Raw genomic sequence first — 20,856 nt, 5'->3', positions numbered from 1 at the left:
ACAGGGCGGCGCAACATCGAGGACTGAAGGGCCTGTACTGTGTTGTAATGTTCTGTGTATCAGGGGATATGGGCCAAAGGTCAAAAGGATATGGAGTCAGAGCACAGAGCAGCCATGTTCTCATTGAATGGCAACACAGACTCGAGGAGGTGAATGGCGTACTCCTATTCCTACATGTTCTGAGGTTTCCATTCAATTCCGCTTCTTCATCCATGGGTTTTCTAGATTTTGGTCTTTGATTTCCCACGATCAAGTGGCAGATATTCAGAGTATTATGATTCACATTTGCCCATGTTTTTTAAAAACAGAAGTGCTTAGTTTGCAGACAATTATTTGTTATCCTTGACTTGAATAGATGGTTTAGGAGTAAGCCACTTTGTGACATGTCTGGAGTCACATGTTGGCCAGATTGGGCAAATTTGGCAGATTTCCCCTCCGTAAAGGACACTATAGATCTCGATAATTGCTTTGATATCAATGATATTTCCTTTGGTCACCACGACTGGTAAATATTCAATTTTAGTTTTGAAAAATTGAGGTTTTGACCATTATGTTTGAACCCACGCCTCCAAATCTTAAACCTGATCTTTTACATTACTGAGATAGTGATTTGACTGTTCCATCACTGTCTTGCCATTGATCACAGTGTGAATCAATAATGAAGACTTGGGTGCTTCCATGTCTTCCACCAGGTATTGGATAAACAAAAAAGAGCCGTGCAGAACCCATAATTAAATTTGAGGCACTTCCTCCTGGAGGAGTCAAGCCTAACTTCATAAGGACCAGAACCCTTAATATAAAGCTGTTGTTGATTGGAAGCCATGCCACACGGACTGTGTTAAAGATACTTCCTCCACAACAAACTGGATATTATAACTAATGTTTCACACTCTGCACTAATCCCATTTTCACAGAAGCACTCTATCATTCTGTCACTAAGACTTCCTGCATTGATTTCAGATTTCCAGCATCACAGTTTTGCACTTCAGCCTTTTTCTATTAATCACTTGCGGGATATGGGCATCGCTGTCTGGGCCAACATTTACTGCCCGTCCCTAGTTGCTCATGAAAAGATGATGATGAGCCATCTCTTTAACTGCTGCTGTAGTAGGCACTCTCTTAATGCTTATAGGGAAGGAGTTCCAAGGTATTGACCCAGCAATACTAAAGGAATGGCAGTATATTTTCCAAGTCAGGATGGTGAGTGACTTGAAGGTGAACTTACCGGTGAGGTGATCCACATAATTGCTAAATGGTAACGGTCATGTGCTTGGAAAGTGCTGCCTAAGGATCTTCGGTGAATTCATGCAATACATCTTGTAGACTGTATTCACTGTTGCTACTACGCATCGGTGGTGGAAGGAGTGCTTGTTAAGTGGTGCCCATCAAATAGGTTGCCTTGTTCTGGATGGTGTCCAGTTTCATGGGTGTTGTTGGAACTGCACCCATCCAGGCAAGTAAGGAGTGTTCCATCACACTCCCAATTTGTGTTGCGAAGACTTGCAGACTTGCAATCAGTCAGATAGTGCCTTTTATTTGAATAATAAATGAATGCCGAAAGAGTTCAAGCAATTATTTACTTTAATTGATATGCACGATTAGGGTTCTCAAACACTGGAGAGAAACAAGGTCTGACCCGTCACAATGAAAACCACAAAACCGAATAAGATTGAAGAACAGTTCCTGATGCAAGACAAGCTAGACACATTAGTGCACGGTTGCATGGAATCTGTTGCGTTGTTGAAACGGTGCAGTGCTACATTACTTAAAAGCATTTCCATAATAAAATCATTTCTTTATGCAATATGCACCGTCTTTGTCCCAGCTCCACAAGAGCTATTTAGGAATGAGAAACAGACTTCCTCAGACAGAAGCAAATTAATAATGACAACAAGTACAGCCCGACTACGTTCTGCACTTGCTCTGTGATTTCTATTGTTCATATTTTCATGAGGTCAATCTCACACAGTGACAGACATTGCATGAATGGGTGCCAGGTTGCTACATGTGAAATCTTAACTGTGCAACACCACATTAATTAACTCACCCCTTATCAACAATCCCGCTGGTGTAAGGAAGGTTTTGTTAAACAGCTGAATTTCAAAACAAAACATTAAGATCTCGATAATTTCTCAGTCTTCAAACATTTGGAAATGTACAGTTCTTTATTCAAGTCCTCATCATTCAGGATTGGTTTTGAATTCAAGCTCTTTGGCCATCAAGAGAAGTTCGCCGACTGAAACAGTGAAACCCTGGGTCCTCCGGATGTTTGAAATGTGCCCACTCAAGTTTGACTCCGTGTAAGGCCCCGTTTAAATATTCCACAAAGTTCATCAAAACATGCCAAATAATATCCTGATCTGTAAGTAGAAGCTGTGGATATTCCACAATGGAATCTAGTTGGGACACCATGACCACTATCACAGCAGAGAACTCCAAAAGGAATTTATTCCTAAGTGCGATAATTTTCTGACGGACTTTCATTCTGTCCAGTCACTGATCCAGTCTCCTTCCCATTGTTTATTGGAAATATTTATTTTGTTGCCCTGATTAACGGCTTTCGGTGATTTTGTGATTCGAAATGAGTGTTAGCTGCATGAAGGATCGGAGTATGCGTTCAAAAGGAGGCCGTTCTGCCCATCTTTACTGGCTGTTTGATGCACTCTCCACTGTCCTGCTTTCTCTGTGTGGCACCTCGCTCCTTCTCAAGGAAACATCCAACCTAATTTTGAAAGCTCCTACTTAACAATGCATGGTGGGGTAGCTCAGTTGGCTGAACAGCTGGTCTGCAATGCCGAGTGATGTTAACAATGTGGGTTTGGTTTCTGCACTGCCTCAGGTTACCATGAACAATTCTCCTTCTCAACCTCCCCTGAGGTGTGCTGACCCTCTGGGTTAAACCACCAGCAGTTATCTCTCTTTGATGAGAGAGCAGCTGTGTGGTTTGGTAAGACTATGGTGACTTTACCTTTCTCAGACCCCAACAACTCTCTCAGGAAAGTTCTCATCTGGTCCTGTCTGGATATTCTGTCAATAACCTAAACTCTGTGCCCTCTGCATATTCAACATTCCGCCATTGGAAACTGTCTCTCCTGATATATTCCATCGAAACCCTATTTTTGAACATCTCTCTTAAACTATCCCTCTGTCAGTCCCACTCTGAGGAGAACATGCCCAGTTTTCTCACATTCCTTTTCTGTCCATGTGTCTTCTCTTCCAATTCTGAGAATTGGACCATGGATATCCAATGGATTGAACCATTCTTATGGGTGACATAATGCTGTCGTAGGCTGACCAGGGACCACTCCCACTCTTACAGCCTGCCATCAAATATATTGGAAGGATTTACAAATCTGACAACCGGCAACATGGCAAACGCACCTTCCATTACAACAATTGGGGCTTCTAGACTGGAGGTAGGGATGTTACCCACCATGCCACATCTCTGGAAAACCTCATTCACACCCACTCCAAAGTTTGACATCCTTCCTCACATACACAATGTGCTCCAAAGTCTAGTTGAATACCTACCAAAGATTTCTTTTCATCTCTTCCTCTGTCTAAATCATAACTAGCGTCTGTTACTTGTGTTTGAGAGAGAAAATAAGGAAGAAATCTGAAATAATTCAGGAAGATGGGAACAACAGAATGAGAGTTCAGATGGAAGATTCCCACCTGCTCAAGTCAGTGCAAGAGAGAAAGGAGAACCTCACAGACAGGAACAATTAATAAATGCTTGCTAGCATTACAAAATGCAGTCCCTTAAAAACGGAATTTTCCTAATATTTACTGTGTAGCACGAGACTTAAATTAACAGCTATAGCAGCAGAAATTAACTTTCCAAAGTTCGACCATCTGGATACAAAGGGAACATTTACAATAAGCCAATGAGGTCACAATATCCCATTAAACCAGCATCAACAATTTATCTGGCATCACATTATCAGAGTTGTGTTTCAGAAAGCAAAAGGATTTGTTTTTTGAAAGAACGTTAAACTAACTCTCAGATGAAGTTGGACGAGGGGAAATGATCATTCTTCATCCTGGCATCATGATAAGGTGCCCTGTGCCATTGGCCAAGAGGGTTTAGACACAAAATCGATGGCCAGCTCCCAAAATAAGGAACATCAACAGGGGTAGGTGAACAAGACAGACATGATTTGGAGCTGCCGGTGTTGGACTGGGCTGTGCAAAGTTAAAAATCACATAACACCAGGTTATAGTCCAACAGGTTTAACTGAAAACACTAGCTTTCAGAGCGCTGCTCCTTCATCAGGTGGTTGTGGAGGACACAATTGTAAGTCACAGAATTTATAGCAAAAGTTTACATTGTGATGCAACTGAAATTATACATTGAAAAATACCTTGATTGTTTGTTAAGTCTCTCATCTGCTAGAATGACCATGGCATGGCCAGAACGCCTAAGAACGCAGCTCACTGCCACTCATGCTCAATCGGAGCTTGTCCGTGATATCACTTGTATCATGGTGGCTCAGTGGTTTGCACTGCTGCCTCACAGCAGCAGGGACCCAGATCTGATTCCGGCCGCGGGCGACTGTCTGTGTGGAGTTTGCACATTCTCCCTGCGTCTGCGTGGGTTTCCTCCGGGTGCTCTGGTTTCGTCCCACAGTGCAAAGATGTGCAGGTTAGGTGGATTGGCTATGCTAAGTTGCCCCAAAGTGTGCAGGGTAGATGGATTAGCCATGGGAAATGCAGGGTTTCAGGGATAGGGTAGGGGTGTGGGTCTGGGTGGGATACTCTTTGGAGGATCAGTGTGGACTTGATGGGGCTGAATGGCCTGCTTCCACATCATAGTATTCTACGAATCATACAAACATATGAGTAAAGAACAAAAGTATGTCACTTGGCCCTTCGAGCCTGTTTCTCCATTCAATTAGATCATGGCTGATCTGATTTTAACCTCAACTCTATATTCCTGTCTATCTCCAATATTCCTTCATCTCCTTGGTAACCAAAAATCTATCTGCTTCTGCATCCCCATTGCCTGTTGAGTAAGGGAGTTCTAAAGACCAACACAACTGAGAGAACAAATGTTTTCTCATGCCTTGAATAGTGATTCCTTTATTTTAAAACTATGAGAAGTTGCAAATGATGAATCAGAGAAACTTGGGCAGAGAGGTAGTGGGTGTAGTGGCAGCATTACACTATCTATTTTAATTTGATTTCTTTGCCCTTCCCTGGTACTCTTCATTACTTCCTTCTGACAAGCAATGGCTGACTCAGCCTTGATTTTAACTCCCATTGTCTAGTGGTAAACAGGCCCGAATTAGAGAGAGGAATGGATTCAGTGTGGTACCTCCAGTATCTTTCCCTTGCCTGACCTTTCCGACTGCAATATAGAATTAGTTGTAACAAAGACACCCACTTCCTGGTTAGCCGATTCCTCCTCATATTGCTCAGAGTCCATTTGTCTGGTCAGCCATTTTAATTTGAAGCCTGAATGGCGAGTGGTGTCAACTATCCACAAGCTGTGTTTAATTATCATATTGACTCTTGAAGCCCCTTAAAAACTGAATATTCATAGCATTTATTGTGCAGCATGATGTTTCATTTTGCAGTGATTAAAATAATAATTAACCGTTCAAACTTTCGGCATAGAAATCAAAGTGAACTGTATTATCTCATTGTCTTAATTTGTGGTTATCTTTTATTTATAACACTGCCTTCATTCATAAGATGTGGACATCACTGGACTGATTACTTTTAAGCTGAAAGCCTTGTAGGGTATTTCACAGGCTGATTATGTGGGCACTCGTGTCAGACTAGTTAAGCATGGCAGTTTTCCTTCCTTAAGGGATATTAGTGAACTAGATGGGCTTTTAAAGCACAATTGATTGTGGTTGTCATTAGTTTTAATTCCAAATTTACTAACAGAATTTAAATTTCACCATCAGCTGTGATGCAATTCAAACTGATATCCCCAGATCAGTAGTTGGAATTATGAGAGGCAGCAGTGCTAACCACTGACCTGGGTTCAATCCCAGCTTTGAGTTTGAACTCTGTCCAATATCTGCATGGGATTTCCTCTGACAGTCCAAAGATATTCAGGTCAGGTGGATTGACCATGCTAAGTTGCCCTATTGTGTTCAGGGACGTGCAGAAGAGGGTTACCTGGATTTGAAGGTATAAGCTGTAAGGAGAGACTGATAAAACTCAGGCTGTTTTCTCTGGAGTGGCTGAGGGGAGACTTGATAGAAATCTATAAAATAATGAGATGCACAGATAGGGTTGACAGTCAGAATCGTTTCCCCAGAGTTGAAATGTCTAAAACTAGGGGGTATGCATTTAAGGTGAGAGGGGGAAAGTTCAAAGGAAATGTGAGGGGCAAGTTTTTACAGAAAGAGTGGTTGGAGTCAGGAACACACTTCCGGGGTGGTGGTGGAGGCAGATACGATAAGGGGATTTAAGGGACATTTAGATAAGCACATGGAGGATGTGGACCAAGGACAGGCAGAAGAGAATAACTAAATTTGGCACTGTGTTCGGCACAACATGATGGGCCAAAGGGCCTGTTCCTGTGCTGTACTGTTTTACATTCTATATTCTTTTCCATTTTGCTTATTACAACTGTTGGTAATTATTGTCATTCAATAATTGCAGCACAGCAATTTAATAGCTGTCATTGTAAGGGCCGTTTGTTCATCTAGTCAGTTTGCTCTGGATTCAATGGCTGTTATGAGCCGCATTTCATTAGTTTTTGCACCACGTGTGAATGAATTTGAAAATAAGCAGAGCATTATTCACTCAAGTTGGCTGTGTTTTGTACCTCTCCCTGTGCCATTCATTCTAGGTGATCTCCATTCTAAGTATGAAAGGTTTCCCACAGTCTATTGATTGCTCTGCGACTTGTTAGTGCGTGTTTTGGTTTGTTTGGTATTAGCTTATTATTCAAATGCATGGCCACCTCTGCACAACATTGACAAGAACATTAGAGTCAGTGACGGCTCATGAGAAACAAGTCTGTTTCCAGGCAGTCTTGATTTTTACAATTCCTCTCCCTCCTGGAAGAGAGAGGGGGCATATGTCATGGTGACTTGAAAAAAACACTTGTTGTTGCAAGGACTCACCATCCAGGAAAAGGCCCATTCAGGCCAACTGGTCTTTGCTGTTTGTCTGTTGAAAAACCTACAAACGTAGTGCTGCTGGATGATCATAGAATTCCATATCATAGATGGCCATTCAGCCCATCATGTCTGCACCGACCCTCCAAACGGCATCCCACACAGACCCTGTGACCAGTGTGTAGAGTCCCAACCTGTTTAGTCTTTGCTTCATAAAATAATAATTCCACACCAGGATTATCTTTCCATGCCAGGTAACAGATTAGGTGTAAGAACACAGAACACAATACAGCACAGTACAGGCCCTTCGGCCCTTGATGCTGTGCCGGTCTTTTATCCTACTCTAAGATTAGACTAACCCACATACCCTACATTTGTCTATCATCCACCTGCCTATCCAAGAGTTGCTTCAATGTCCTTAATGTCTCTGACTCGACTGCCACTACTCGCTGTGCATTCCACACACCCACCACTCTCTGTGTAAAGAACCGACCTCTGACATCTCCAATAAACCTTGCTCCAAACACCTTAAAATTATGCCCCCTTATGATAACCGTTTCCACCATGGAAAAAAAGTCTCTGGCTATCTACTCTATCTATGCCTCTCATCATCTTGTACACCTCGATCAAGTCACCTCTCATCTTTCTTCACTCCAATCTAGGAACAATATAAGGTAGGAAACCGAGTGGGGACTTTATATGCACCCACAAAACCCTTGCATCTTTAACCTTCAGGCAAATTCAACTTTGTACTGAGAATAATGAGTAAGATAACTGAACAGAAGTGTTACATTGGGAGTGTCTAGAGATGTCTTCCACCCACTGTCAGTTTTGGTCTCCTTACTGGAGGAAAGATGTCAGTATATTGGAGACATTTCAGACTAGGATCGCCAGATTCATTCCGGAGCTGAAAGGCTTGTCTTTTCAGCAGAGCTTGAACAGCTTAGACCTATGCTTGTTGTAGTTTAGAAAAATGGCAGGAGATCTAACTGAAGCATATACGCTGCTAAAATGGATTGACAAATTTAACATAGAGAGGAGGCTTCTCCTTGTGGGGGTAAGCTAGAACAAGACATTGCTTTAGGATAAGTGATGGCAATTTAAAACAGAGATTTGGAGGAATTACTCCTCTCATGAATTCACTGACACCAGTTCACTGAACATACTTAGAGGAGTTTAGATCAGAGCAATGCTGGAAAAGCACAGCAGGTCAGGCAGCATCCGAGGAGCTGGAAAATCGACATTTCATGCAAAAGCCCATGCAAAATAGATTCTATTCCTGATGAAGGGCTTTTGCCCAAAACGTCGATTTTCCTGTTCCTCGGATGCTGCCTGGCCTGATGTAGCACCACTCTGATCTAAACTCTGGTTTCCAGCATCTGCAGTCCTCACTTTTGCCATACTTAAAGAGGAGACAGATAGACATTTTTTTTTTAAATTAGCCATGAGTTATGGAGAGCAGGCAGGAAAGTGGAGTTGAGACCAAGTTAAGATCAACCATGATCCTTTCAAATGGCAGAGTTGGCTGGATTACTTATGTATGATTCCTAAATTCAGAGGGTTGTGAAAGGAGATTGTAATTCTGGATTAGTGGTGCTGGAAGAGCACAGCAGTTCAGGCAGCATCCAAGGAGCAGTAAAATCGACATTTCGGGCAAAAGCCCTTCATCAGGAATAAAGGCAGACAGCCTGAAGGGTGGAGAGATAAGCTAGAGGACGGTGGGGGTGGGGAGAAAGTAGCATAGAGTAGAGGAGGAAAACTTCTTTACCTTGTTGATTTTAACCCTACTGCGAATCCTCTTGCAAGGATGCCTGCTTTGAAGAAGTTTTCCTCCTCTACTCTATGCTACTTTCTCACCACCCCCACCCTCCTCTAGCTTATCCCTCCACCCTTCAGGCTCTCTGCCTTTATTCCTGATGAAGGGCTTTTTACTGCTCCTCGGATGCTGCCTGAACTGCTGTGCTCTTCCAGCATCACTAATCCAGAATCTGGTTTCCAGCATCTGCAGTCATTGTTTTTACCAAAGGAGATTGTAAGTCAAAGGCTTGTTTGACCAACCTCCAGGATGATCCTGGTTCATCTCCAGTGAGCAACACAGGAGAACAATTCTGTAGAAAACGAGTTGCACTTACATGAAAAAAATTTCAAGACTTTGTTTTTTAATTATAAGAATATTGGACATGGGGAAAGTAAGGTAATTTGATTCTCATGCAAACATTGCATTCATTTCCAAATATTATTGGTTTGTCATTCTGAGTAGCTGAGAGTCATCCAATCTGGCTATGAAGAGTTTGTTTTCCAATTAGCTGTTGACATTTTCCAGGGGACGTGGGTGTCACTGGCTGAGTCAATATTTATTACCCATCCCGATCAACATTCATTATCTGTCCCTAGTTGCCCCTTGAGAAGGTGGGGTGAGCTGCCTTCTTAAACTGCTGCAGTCCATGTGCTGTAGTTAGACCCACAATGGGAGGGAATTCCGGGATTCTGACCCAGTGACAATGAAGAAAAGGCGATATATTTCCAAGTCAGGATGATGAATGATTTGCAGGGTAACCTGCAGGGGGTGGTATTCCCATATACCTGCTGCCCTTTGCCCTTCCAGATGGAAGCGGTCATGGCTTTGGAAGGTGCTGTCTGAGGATCTTTGGTGAATTCCTGCAGTGCATCTTGTACATGGTATACTCAGCTGTTGCTGAGTGCCGGTGGTGGAAGGAGTGGCTGTGGTGCCAATCAAGTGGCTGCTTTGTTTAACATTAAGCAAATAACAACAGACGCTTTAATGGGAAGGTGGATGGGAGAATTAAAGAGGCCGATTCAAGTAATATGACCAACCACAGGCTGCAATTTGTCCATGAGTTAGTCCCAATTCTGTAACAAATTTATCTGAAGTAATGTTCAGCGGTAATCTAACTTCACATCCTCTCCTGTTTTCTTATCCATTATCTGAGCAGAAACTAATGAAATTGGATCTGTTAGCAAATACCTGATGGTCATTTTTATTTACTCCACATGATGCTTTCAATTTGTCTCATCTGCCTGAAGAGGCATCTTTTTGACCTTGTTGACTTCAACAATTCAATTATTTTTGTTTAAGTAAAGTTACAATGACTCACCAGTTCCAAAAAACAGTCTAAGCTCGGAGTCTGACAGGCGAAGTTTTTAGATTAGATTACTTACAGTATGGAAACAGGCCCTTCAGCCCAACAAGTCCACACCGCCCCGTTGAAGCGCAACCCACCCATACCCCTACATCTACCCCTTACCTAACACTACGGGCAATTTAGCATGGCCAATTCACCTGACCTGCACATCTTTGGACTGTGGGAGGAAACCGGAGCACCCGGAGGAAACCCACGCAGACATGGGGAGAATGCGCAAACTCCACACAGTCAGTCGCCTGAGGCGGGAATTGAACCCGGGTCTCTGGCGCTGTGAGGCAGCAGTGCTAACCACTGTGCCACCGTGCCGCCCACCGACCCCCTTAACCTCTCTCGCTGTGACTCCCAACCCGATGAATATAAAATCTACCCACCTCACCACCATTGGATCCTATGATGTCAGGCTGCACCAGGGTGGGGGGGCGGGGAGGCGGGGGAGAGGTTAGTCCCAGACGTTGCTAGCCTCTTATTGGATAGCAGCATCTTGGGCTCTGAGACACCAATGTTGAGATCTATGATTGGCCAAGAAACATGCCCTCGTTCTACTTATCTGGAATCTGACTGGATGTGTTTTCTTGGTGGTAAGGGATTGGCATATTCGTGGCAAATATCAGGCATCAGCCTGATATTTGCATAAAGCCTCGTGTCACAAAACAATAGAGCTCTGCCGGAAACGATTCCGCCCATCAAGGTTGAGCTTTCCCTTAGCGAGCTAACCGACTCGTTCTGCTCCATCACGCTTTCCTCATTGTCCTCCGAATACTTCCCCTCCAACTGTTTATCTCACACCTTTATGAAAGATCCTTTCGATTCTGCCTCCAACATCATTTCAGGAAAGGCACTGCAGTTCGCTGAGGCAGTGACCTGGTGGTAATTAAGTATTCAGAGACTCATGCTGATGTTCAGAGAGACATGGGTTTAAATCACACCATTGCAGATGTGTAAATGAAGCAAGAGTGATATGAGAAATAACAGTTTCACTCAGTGATTAGTTAGGGTATGGAATGTACTGCCTAGAAAATGTAGTGGAGGCTGGTTCAGTTCAAGCAGGGCATTGGATGACTATTTTGATACAAAATACAAAGGTATGGGGAAGATAAAGGCAGGGAATGGTACTCAGTCTTGATGCCGATTTGAACTGCTAGTGCAGACACAATGGGCCAAATGGCCTCCTTCTACAGCGTAACAATCCCATGATACTGTGAAACCTCCTAAGTGCTCAATTATTGGTCACTTAAGGACTTTACCTCAGTGCCCCATCAATCAGCTGCCTTTCCAGTGAGTAAGGTGGCTAGCTTCCTGACTGGGAAACCAGTGTCATGTAACTGCTGGGTAGTGCTGAGGATGGGGGTCCCCCCAGTTGGACCAGTCTGTGGAGACAGCAGAGGCATGCACCCGACCCCCTTAACCTCTCTCGCTGTGACTCCCAACCCGATGAGTATAAAATCTACCCACATCACCACCATTGGATCCTGTGACGTCAGGCTGCACCAGGGTGGGGGGGGGGGGGGGGGGGGGGGGGGGAGGCGGGGCAGGGGTTAGTCCCAGACGTTGCTAGCCTCTTATTGGATAGCAACATCTTGGGCTCTGAGACACCAATGTTGAGGTCTATGATTGGCCAAGAAACATGCCCTCGTTCTACTTATCTGGGATCTGACTGGATGTGTTTTCTTGGTGGTAAGGGATTGGCATATTCGTCAGTGCACCCAACACCTTTGAACAGAATGAACCCGGGAAAAAGTTAACCCATAGAAACTGACAGTAACACAGAGGAGCCATTTGTCCCATCGTGCCTGTGCTAGAAAAGGTAGCATTTCCTGTCAAGGTCTTTACCTCAAATGCTCAATTTCCAATATCACCTCTCTGCCTCCTTTTTAATAACGTCAATGGCAGGCAGGGAGCTGAAGGAAAAAGGCTCAAACCTCCACTCATCTTCTCACTGATATTTTGGGAACAGTGTGCCGAAACCAAAGGCTTTGACATTTGCTCCTTCAAGAAATAGAAGACAAACAATCCTCTAAACCCAAAGAGATAAGTCGTGCCCCGTATCAGAAATCCATCCTGTCGATGTTCCTTCATCATGGTGTTAAGGTTAGCAGAAATGAGGCCCCTCTAGCTGATCAATCACTCGCCCTCTCCCCCCAGTACAGTTTCAGACTCATTAAGTTGGCCAGTGTTTTAATTCATTTTGGAAACCACAATTTATGGCTTCCATGAATTTTGCACGGCTGCCCCACAGTGCATTTTGACACTACTATTTTAGCAAACGATAAATTGTAAGCACTGAGGATGACAGCAGAACTCCCAGTGAGCCAGATATCTTATTTTTTGCTCATAAAACTCTCTCTTTTCAGGAGTGGCCAGGCCAGATTGATGTCTTCAACAATTTGGTCCGGGAGCAAAAGAACCGACCACAGAGAAATGGAGCAGCATCTGCAGCTAATTATCATTTAATGGGTTCAATGGATCAACGCATTCTTGAGTTTTAACTCTGTGTGATTAATGCTATCACATTATTAATGATTGAATGCTGCAAGATTACTTCCATCTTTCTGTCCCATTCGCAAAAGACGCCTCAATTTCTCCCTTCCCTACTCTTTGGAAAGATTCCCTGCCATGTCTGCCATTCTCTCTGCAGGACCCTGTGGGAACACTAACCAAGATTACTTTGGGAGCACTGTGCCCAGCAGGCAACACACACCCAGTGGTGCTGCGCCTCCAGACGCCAATTCTTCCAACCGTCGCATCTGCGCTGGGATCTTCCTGACCTAATCAATGTTGCTTTTTTACGCCGGCACTTCGGAGATGGCCCTCCCCTTCCTCTCCCCTCCCGGCGGGCAGAGCTCTCAGCTGGCCGACCTGGTATAGCCGAGTTGGCTCATCACTGACCAGCAGGTATCCTCGATGACCCTGATGTCCTTCGGGGGCATCCTGTCCCTCCAGGTGTGGAGGCTGCCAGGCGAGACCTCACCCTCGAACGGGAGGTGGAACAGGTTGGTTGAGGTGGCGAAAAGGATGCGGTTCAGGGCGGCCGGGGGGAGCACAAAGCCAAGGAAAGCGTAGACTCTCTCAGCGGTTTCCTGGGGTGCCTCGACTAGGTCCTCGAATCTCAGCAGGTGGTAGTTGCCAGGCGGCAGCTTCTTGTTCACCCTCAGCGTGGCCCGGGTGTTGGCCAGCCACAGGTGAGCCAGGAGGGACACCGGGTCCTTTTCCGTCTCCGCAAACTGCCTGCGGAGGGACTCGTACTCAAAGGCATAGCCGGAGTCCGGGCGACACCTCTCCTTGCGCTGGTCATCTCGGAAGAGCATGGCCAGGTGCTGGGGCACGTTCCGCAGGGAGTAAAGACTGGGCTTGCTGTTGTAGAGCAGGGAGTAGACCCAGGCACGAGGATCCCTCACCACATACAGGGCCCTCATCGAAGACCCGATCACGGCCTGCACAAAGGGCAGCTTCAGGGTCCAGCTCCCGCTGCTCAAACTGAGCACCACCCGGGCATTGGGATAGGAGGCCAGGTGCCTCCTCAGCCCCTTGATGTACTCTGCGTCCCTCTCCAAGTTTTCCTTGTACTTGGAGTTCTGGTCCAGCTGGGAGGCTCTTCTCCGAGCCTTCCTCTTGCGGAGCGGGGGGCTGTTGTTCAGCGCAGGGGCTCCCCGGGGGGGACCATGCAGGGCAATGTTCTGTAGGTGGAGCTTGGTGTTATGGACCAGGGACTGGAGCCAGCCCTGGATCAAGCGGTAACGACCCACCCTCACGTCTGACTCCTTCCACTCACAGGCGTCGACAAAGGAATCGAACTCAAACTCCACCTCGGGCAGGTCGAGATGTTCCGTCGGGACCCTGATGTAGATGAAGTCGGTGCTGTTGGCGAAGAGGTGCTTCAGCATCTCCGCCCCAGAGCCTGGCAGCGAGATGACCACCACCGGCGACATTCTCCCCAGGCCCTCGTCCCACTGCTCAGAGGGCCCTCCCTCGCCCTTGCCGCCGTCCCCACCCTCGGTCCCCCAGCCCATGCCGCAGGGGGGCCGGGAGCAGGTGCCCCACAGTGCCACCAGCTCCAGGAACCACAGGGTGATGACCGCCAACAAGGCCAGGCGCAACAGGCGCCCGAAGGAGATGCAGAGTTTCCACCGGGCGGCCACCAGCACCAGGCCGAAGCAAAGGCCTGCGCTCAGGAGGCTCCTCACTGCAGGCCCGAAGCGGAGGAGAGCGGGCCCAGGCTGCCCCGCCCCTCCGGATGGGGTGGTCCCAAAACCGAACCTGGTCACCCGGCGCCCGTCCTCCACCTTGGCGTAACCCCCGAAGCCCAGGTAGCGGAAGCGGGAGGTGGGGTCACCGTACTGGGTGACCACGGACACCAGCAGCTCGGTGCCGTTGACGGTCAGCGCCAGCCTGAGGCCCCGGGCCGAGTCGTCAACGAAGCGGCAGTCGGTGACCTGTGCCCGTGGCCCGTGGAAGATGTAGGCCACGCGCGTGACCTGCGCGCCCAGCGGGAAGGTCACGTTGACGTACTGGGTCCAGCGCTTCTTGAACTCCGCCGCTTGCTCTGCCTCCTGGATGCGGGCGGGTGGGCTGCCCCCGCGGTGGTCGAACCAGAACATGGTGTACTCCGCGTCCCAGACGTCCATCATGGCACCGTGCAGGCGGCCGGCCGTCTGGTGAGCCGCGTACTTGAAGTCGATGTCCAGGTTGTGGAAGAAGGCACTGACCAGCTGCAACGGGGAGCCTTGGCGCTTCTCGATGTGGTCCACCACCAGCAGCACCTGGGGGTTCAGCAGGAGCACCGCCCGGTAGACGCTCCGGAGACGCATGGAGGAGGAGTAGGCGGGAGCAGCCTCACCGCTGGCAAACAGCATCCCTCCATCCTGAGTGGCCGTCACCAGCTCACCCGCTGAGCTGCCAGCCTCACCCGCCATCCAGTTGAGCCATTGGCCGCACTCACCAAGCTGGCCCTCCCAGGGCTGGTTGCACTGGCTGCTGGGAGCCGGCGCAAAGACCAGCACGTTGTTGAGGTGGCTGTACTTGGGCCCGTACAGAGCCTCCGACACGAAGACCTGGCCGCCAGGAGCAAAGGTGAAGGAGTTCTGGTCCGGGTGCTCGTGACCCGGGTTGAAGTTCCTCCAGCCGTCAATCCAGGAGTACGGGCTCTCATGGACAATCCCGTAGACCGCCCGCCCGCCCAGCTTCCCCGACTTGAACGAGACAAAGGTGTTTCCCGGATCGCTGGGCAGACCGCCCCCATAGGTGATGACCCCCCAGTTGGAGAAGACATGGAGGCTCGGCGTGCCGTGGCCAGGGGGCGGCTGTGGGCTCAGCTCCGGGTCGTACCAGATGTACTCGGTGTGGAGGGTGCACCACTTGTGGGCGCTGGAGGGCTCCATTGGGCCATCCTTGGGCCGATGCTTCCTGATCTGCTTGGCCAGCCAGTTCCCGCTGCCGTTCCTCAGCACGTACCTGCAAGACACAGAACGGATACCAAGCTTAGACAAGAGCGAAAGGGGAAGAAGTAGGAACAGGAGCAGGCCATTCAGCCCCTTGAGCCTACTCTGTCATTCAATAGGATCATGGCTGATCCAACAATCCTCACGTCCACTTTCCTGCCCCTTCCCCATCAACCTAGATTCCCCGACTGATCAAGAATCTATCTATTTCAGCCTTAAATATACACAAGGACTCCGCCCGCACAACTCTGTGCGGCAAGGAGTTCCAAAATCTTTCAACTCTCCGGGAGAAGAAATTCTTCCTCATCTCAGTCTGAAATTTGGACCCCTTTATTCTGAGCCTGTGCTCTCTGGCCCTACACCCTCCCATGAGGGGAAACACTCTCACGGCATTTACCCCGTCAAACCCGTAAGATTTCTATCCGTTTCAACAGGATCTCCTCTCATTCTTCCAAATTCCAGACACTCCTATTCACAGCTTGAATCCAGGAAGAAGACCATCAGAAACAGGAATGGGAGTAGGCCATTTGGCCCCTCAAGCCCCTACCTGCCAGACGATAGGATAGACACTGATCTGTCATTCCTCACGTCCACTTTCCTGCCCTTCCCCCATAATCCCTGATTCCCCTATAGATCACGAATCTATCCATCTCAGTTTTATACACAAGGACTCTGCCCGCACAGTTCTCCATGGCAAGGGGTTACAAGGACTCACATAACGCTCTGACAGGAGAAACTTCACCTCATCTCAGGCTTAACGTAGGGCCTCTTTGTTCTGAATCTATGCCCCCTGGTTCTAGACTCTCCCACGAGGGGAAAACATCCTCTCAGCCTTTACCCCGTCACACCCCTTATGAATCCGAAATGTTTCAGTGAGACCACCTTTCATTAGTCTAAACTCCAAAGCTAACACTCCCAGCCAGTTTAGCCTTAGTGCATGCGACAATTCCTCCGTTCCAGGGGCCATCCAAGCGAGCCACTTCCCGGATAATTCCCAGCCTGCATTTCTGCATTTATTCTGCACGTTCCCCCAGGTCGCCAGCAAGACTGCAGTGTGTGAAAATCTCAGACGGGAAGCTAAACATGAAAAAATAGTCACTGGGATTTGGCAGAGCTGCTGTGTATCATTGCCAGCTCCCTGAGTCAGACACACCGGGAACCAGCAGAATCTGTTTGAGGAGGAGCCAAAACAGTTCACTGGTCATCCACCAAACATCCAGTAATTTTCCAGGCAGCCCCCTGTACTTTAAAGAAACAGGAAGGACAACGGTGGAATCTGACAAATAAGGATAAGGATAATCGAAAGAGATTCTACAAGTACATTAAGAGCAAGAATAGGGCCCCTTAGAGATCAAAGAGGTTGTCTTTGTGTTGAACCTCAGGAGTTGGGAGAGATATTTAAATGAATAGTCAGTTTTTACTGTGGAGAAAGTAGCAGAGGCTCGAGAACTCAAGGAAATAAACATTGATATTTTGGAAACAGTTTGCATTACAGAAGAGGAAACATTGGAGGTCTTAAAAAATATATAAAGGTGGATAAAGCTCCAGGACCTAATCTAGTGTATCCAAGGGCATTGTGGGAAGTTAGCGAGGAAATTGTGGGGCTCCTTACAGAAATATTTATATCATCTATAGCTACAGGTGAGGTGCCAGGTGACTGGAGAGTAGCTAACATTGTGCCTTTGTTTAAGAAGGGAGGTAAGTAGAAGCCTGGGAACTACAGGCCTGTGAGTCTGACTTCGGTGGTGGATAAGGTGTTGGAAGGGATTCTGAAAGATAGGATTTATATTTGGAGAAGCAAGGAATGATTAGGCATAGTCAACATGGTTTTGTGTGAGGGAAATTGTGTCTCACAAACTTGATTTCATCTTTTGAGGAAGTAACCAAGTGGATTGATGAGAGCAGAGCAGTAGACATTGTCAACATGGATTTAGTAAAGCCTTTGACAAGGTTCCACATGGTAGCCTAATAAGTAAAGTTAGATCACATGGGATTCAGGGTGAGCTTGCCAACTGGATACAAAATTGGCTTAAAGGCAGGAGAGGGAGAGTAATGAGGGAGGATTGTTTATCGGACTGGAGGCCTGTGATCTGAGATGTTCCACAGCGATTGGTGCTGGGTCCACTTTTGTTTGTCAATCGTATAAATGATTTCAATGAGAACAGGAAAGGCATGGTTAGTAAGTTTGTGGATGACATAAAAATTGGTGATAAAGTGGACAGTGAAGAAAATTATCTTAGATTACAAATATATCTTAATCAATTGGGTCAATGCGCTGACCAGTGGCAGATGGAATTTAATTTGGATAAATGTGAGATATTGCATTTCGGTAAAACAAACAAGGGCAGGACTTATACAGTTAAATGTAGAACAGAGAAACCTAGGGGTTCAGGTACATAGTTCTTTGAAGTTTGTGTTAGATATAGACAGGGTGGTTAAGAAGGTGTTTACCATGCTTGCCTTCATTGCTCAGATCTTTGAGTAAAGAGTTAGGACGTTATGCTGAGGTTGTATAGGATGTTAGTGAACCCTCAACTAGAGTACTGTGGTCCAGTTGTGGCTTCCCTGTTACAGGAAGGACATTATTAAGCTGCAGAGGGTTCAGAAGAGATTTACCAGGATGTTGTCGGGAATGGAGAGTTTGGGTTATAAGGAGAGGCTGGATAGACTAAGACTTTTATCACTGGAGCATAGGAAGTTGAAGAGTGACCTTATAGAACATTTATAAAATAATAAGGGGTACTGAAAAAGTGAATGGCAGGTGTCTTTTCCCGAGGGTGGGGATTTCAAGATGGGGGCATATTCTTTAGGGTGAGAGGAAAAAGATTTTAAAAAGACACGAGGGGCAATGCTTTTACACAGAGAGTGGTTCGTATGTTGGAATGAACTTCCAGAGGAAGTGGTGGATGTAAGTACAGTTACATTTAAAATACATTTGGATAAATACATGAATAGGAAAGGTTTGGTGGGATAAGAGCCAAGCACAGGCCGATGGGACTAGTTTAGATTGGGATTATGGTCAGTTGGTCGACAGGGTCTGTTTGTGTGCTGTATGACTCTATGGCGGTACAAGAGGAGGCCATTCAGCCTGTCACATTTCTGTTCACTGTTTGAAAGAACTATTGAGTGTTATTCCACACCACAGCTGATTCCGTGTCATAAATTCACAGCCGAAAGGTTCATTATCACCTTGAGCCATTCAATCAGCAATTTTTACTTTAAAATGTTGGTCAGCAAAACTCTACTATTGCTTTTCACTCAAAGGAAGCCGGTCTTAACTTGATCTCAGGTGCAAGAGGAACTGAACCCATTCAGTGAAGTATTATATACTGAATGCTGTGATGGCTAACTAACCTAACTGTTCCCCTGATCACTGAGAACTCTGTTCCCCCAGGCTCGTACAAAGGTTTACGTGCACAGCTAGGAGCCTTTTAGCAGATCCGATGGAATCTGACTCAGGTAAGCTTCACATGGTCAGGAAGGAGAGACCACATCCGGAGTGGGTCACAGCCTGAGTGAGTATAGAGAATATACAGAATCCCCACAGTGTGTAAACAGACCATTCGGCCCAACAAGTCCACACCGACCCTCCAGAGAGTAGCTCACCCCAGACCCATTCCCCCTACCCTATATTTACCCCTGACTAGTGCACCTACACATCCCTGAACACTACGGGCAATTCAGCAGGGCTAATTCACCTAACTTGCACACCTTTGGACTGTGGGAAGAAACCGGAGCAACCCCAGGCAGACACAGGGAGAATGTGCAAACTCCACACAGATGGTCACCCGAGGCTAGAATCAAACTTGGGTCCTTGGCGCTGTGAGGCAGCAGTGCTAACCACTGAGCCACTGGAATGTGGACACAGTGTGGAAATTTGGTGCAGAGAAGTAGAGGAGCCTATTACATTGGGGTAAAAACAATGACTGCAGATGCTGGAAAGCAAATACTGGATTAGTGGTGCTGGAAGAGTCAGGGGTTCGGCTCAATTACATAGAAAATTATAAAATCAAAGATAGAGGAAAAGGTAGGGTTGCTGGTTCGTGATGGGTCTGACTGTTACTGGAAAATAAAAGGGACAGAATGTGTAAATGTCACATTGTACCAAGGAACTATTAAAGTGCAGGAGAACACCATAATAGAACAAACTTAAAGGCTTTGTATCTTAATGCACAAAGTATTTGGAATAACGCAGATGAATTGATGGAACAAACTTTGGACACAAGATCTTTAAATGTGTTGAAGGGGTGAGGGCTCAGCAGCAGTAAGTTTCCAGAACAAGTGATAGAACATGGAAAGGGTCAGGAATCTAACTTTGGTCACAGTAGCTAAGGGACAATTACGGAGAAGGGGGGAAGTCAACATAGGATTGAGGGTGTTGTCCTTCAATGCACACGTTATCGGATATGAGGTAAATGAGATTGTAGAGTAGATTGAAATTGGCAGGCACGATGTTGTGGGTATCACAGAGATGTGACTGCGAGGGAATCAGGACGGGGAACTAAATATCCAAGAATACACATCCTATCAAAAGGACAGGGTGGGGTTGCTTTGTTAGCAAGAGTTAGGATATCAGGTTGAGGTTGTACGGAACATTGACGAGGTTTCTTTTGGAGTATTGTTTATAGTTCTGGTCACCCTGCTGTCAGAAGGATATTATCAAACTGGAGAGGGCGCAGAAAAGATTTACCGTGATGTTGCCAGAACTGGAGGATTTGAGGTATAAGGAGAAGGCTGGATACACTGGGACTTTTATCACTGGAGAGTACAGGGTTGAGGAGTGAGCTTTTAGAGGTTTATAAAATCATGAAGACCATAGATAAGATGAATAGCATAGGTCTTTCTCCCCTGAGTAGGAGCATATTTTTAAGATGAGAAGAGAAAGATTTAAAAAGGTCCTGAGGGGCAATGTTTTCACACAGGGGGTGATTTGTAAATGGAATGAACTGCCAGAGGAAGTGATAGATGCAGGTACAGTTACAATGTTTAAAAGACATTTGAACAGATGCATGAGAAAGACTGGTTTCAAGGGATATGGGACTAGATTAGTTTGGGAACCTCGATTGATATGGTCAAATCAAACCAAAAGGTCTTTTTCTGTGCTGTATGACTCTATAACTCTACAAATAAAATTAAATCAATAGCAAGAAGTGATATAAAGTCAGAAAACATAGA

General features: G+C 46.4%; 1 protein-coding gene across 2 annotated transcripts in view; it reads right to left on the bottom strand.

The window, feature by feature from the left end:
- Positions 1–11,761: 11,761 nt before the first annotated feature.
- LOC140476886 (dermatan-sulfate epimerase-like protein) overlaps positions 11,762–20,856 on the bottom strand; it is a 100,176-nt gene continuing 91,081 nt past the window's right edge. For both annotated transcript variants that reach the window (XM_072569774.1, XM_072569773.1), the window contains one exon: positions 11,762–15,694. In XM_072569774.1, the coding sequence (XP_072425875.1) occupies positions 13,090–15,694 (2,605 nt within the window). In that variant the 3' untranslated portion in view covers positions 11,762–13,089. The remainder of the gene's footprint in view (positions 15,695–20,856) is intronic.

The sequence above is a fragment of the Chiloscyllium punctatum genome, chromosome 5, assembly GCF_047496795.1.
Source record: "Chiloscyllium punctatum isolate Juve2018m chromosome 5, sChiPun1.3, whole genome shotgun sequence".
Taxonomy (NCBI): Eukaryota; Metazoa; Chordata; class Chondrichthyes; order Orectolobiformes; family Hemiscylliidae; genus Chiloscyllium; species Chiloscyllium punctatum.
Note: the sequence above shows the minus strand (reverse complement) of the source record. Positions and strands in the feature narration are given on the sequence as shown.